This window comes from Malurus melanocephalus, unplaced genomic scaffold (genome assembly GCF_030028575.1).
Source record: "Malurus melanocephalus ecotype Western Australia unplaced genomic scaffold, MMel_1.1 scaffold_1180, whole genome shotgun sequence".
Lineage (NCBI taxonomy): Eukaryota > Metazoa > Chordata > Aves > Passeriformes > Maluridae > Malurus > Malurus melanocephalus.
The window spans coordinates 75,115-76,367 of NW_026624412.1; the positions used below are offsets into that span (position 1 = coordinate 75,115).

At 44.8% G+C, this 1,253-nt stretch overlaps 1 protein-coding gene across 1 annotated transcript in view; it reads left to right on the forward strand.

The window, feature by feature from the left end:
- The window catches only part of LOC130586502 (plexin-A2-like), a gene marked incomplete at both ends in the record, with an annotated part of 72,001 nt that extends 70,952 nt beyond the window's left edge, over positions 1-1,049 (forward strand). The window contains one exon of the mRNA XM_057387304.1: positions 880-1,049. Coding sequence (XP_057243287.1) covers positions 880-1,049 — 170 coding nt within the window. The remainder of the gene's footprint in view (positions 1-879) is intronic.
- Between the last annotated feature and the right edge of the window lie 204 nt (positions 1,050-1,253).

The window sequence follows — 1,253 nt, forward strand, 5'->3', positions numbered from 1 at the left end:
GGGGAGTCCTGCAGTCCAGATTTCTTCACAGTCATGATGATTGCTGCGATTCTCCCTATTTCTGCACCAACATAGAGCTGGTGAATGCAGCAGTGCCTGTAAATATTTACCCATTTCTTTCACCAGGCAGAGTTTTTCTGYCTTTCCCCACGTGATCATCAGTGTGGATAACACAGCTGTGCTTTGAGAAGCAGAAAAAATTTGTTTCAGGTTAGAAATGAGGAGGAAATGAGTGAGTAGCTGCAGGCTGGAGTTGTGCAGTGAAAATCATGCCATCACACGTGGGGTTTTACCCGATTTTTCACATATTTATRCATAAAAACCCCGAATAAATTCATGTTCATTGCTTCTAAATTGCACAATTCTTAGTGTTCGATCTGCTATTGGTTATTGATGGGAATTTATCCTCATTTTTTGTTTCTCTTAGCAATCATTTCCCAGACTGGGTGTCTCTGACCACACATTTGTAAATGTCCATTTATCCCCTCTGTATCTCCTGGCTCTGGAATTATTGCTGGAAGTGTTCAGGCCTCACAGAGCCATTCCCAAACTTTCAGTGAAGCAGAGCCTTTTGAAGAGAAAACTTCAATTTCCCCAATTCTTCAATTGTTCAGAGGCGCACAAACCCCTGAATAAAGTTAAATTACAAAAAAAAAATTAGCACTGGACCCTTTTCAAGAGAAAACTTCAATTTCCCCAATTCTTCAATTGTTCAGAGGCGAACAAACCCCTGAATAAAGTTAAATTACAAAAAAAAAATTAGCACCGGACCATTTTAAAAAGAAAATTCAATCCCTCTCTCAGAGGCAAACAACCCCCTGAATAATTTCCATTAAAAATCACGTTCAAAGCTGTCTGATTTTGCACCCCTGCCCCCAGGGAACGCTGCAGAAGTTCGTGGATGATCTGTTTGAGACKCTGTTCAGCACGGTGCACCGCGGCAGCGCCCTGCCCCTCGCCATCAAATACATGTTTGATTTCCTGGACGAGCAGGCGGACAAGCACGGCATCCACGACACCGACGTCAGGCACACCTGGAAGAGCAACTGGTGAGGGCTGGGAGGGAGGAAGAGTGTGGTGATCAACAGGTCTGGGGGGGAAAAAAAGAGTGGGGAATTGGTTTGGGATGATGGCTGAATCTGGTTTGCCTAAAACGGAGATTGGACAGAATTCAGGGGATCAAAAGCAGTTCTGTTCATTGCAGGTCCCCCACCCAGGGCAGTCCCACACCCACAATGGACAATGGCTCACGG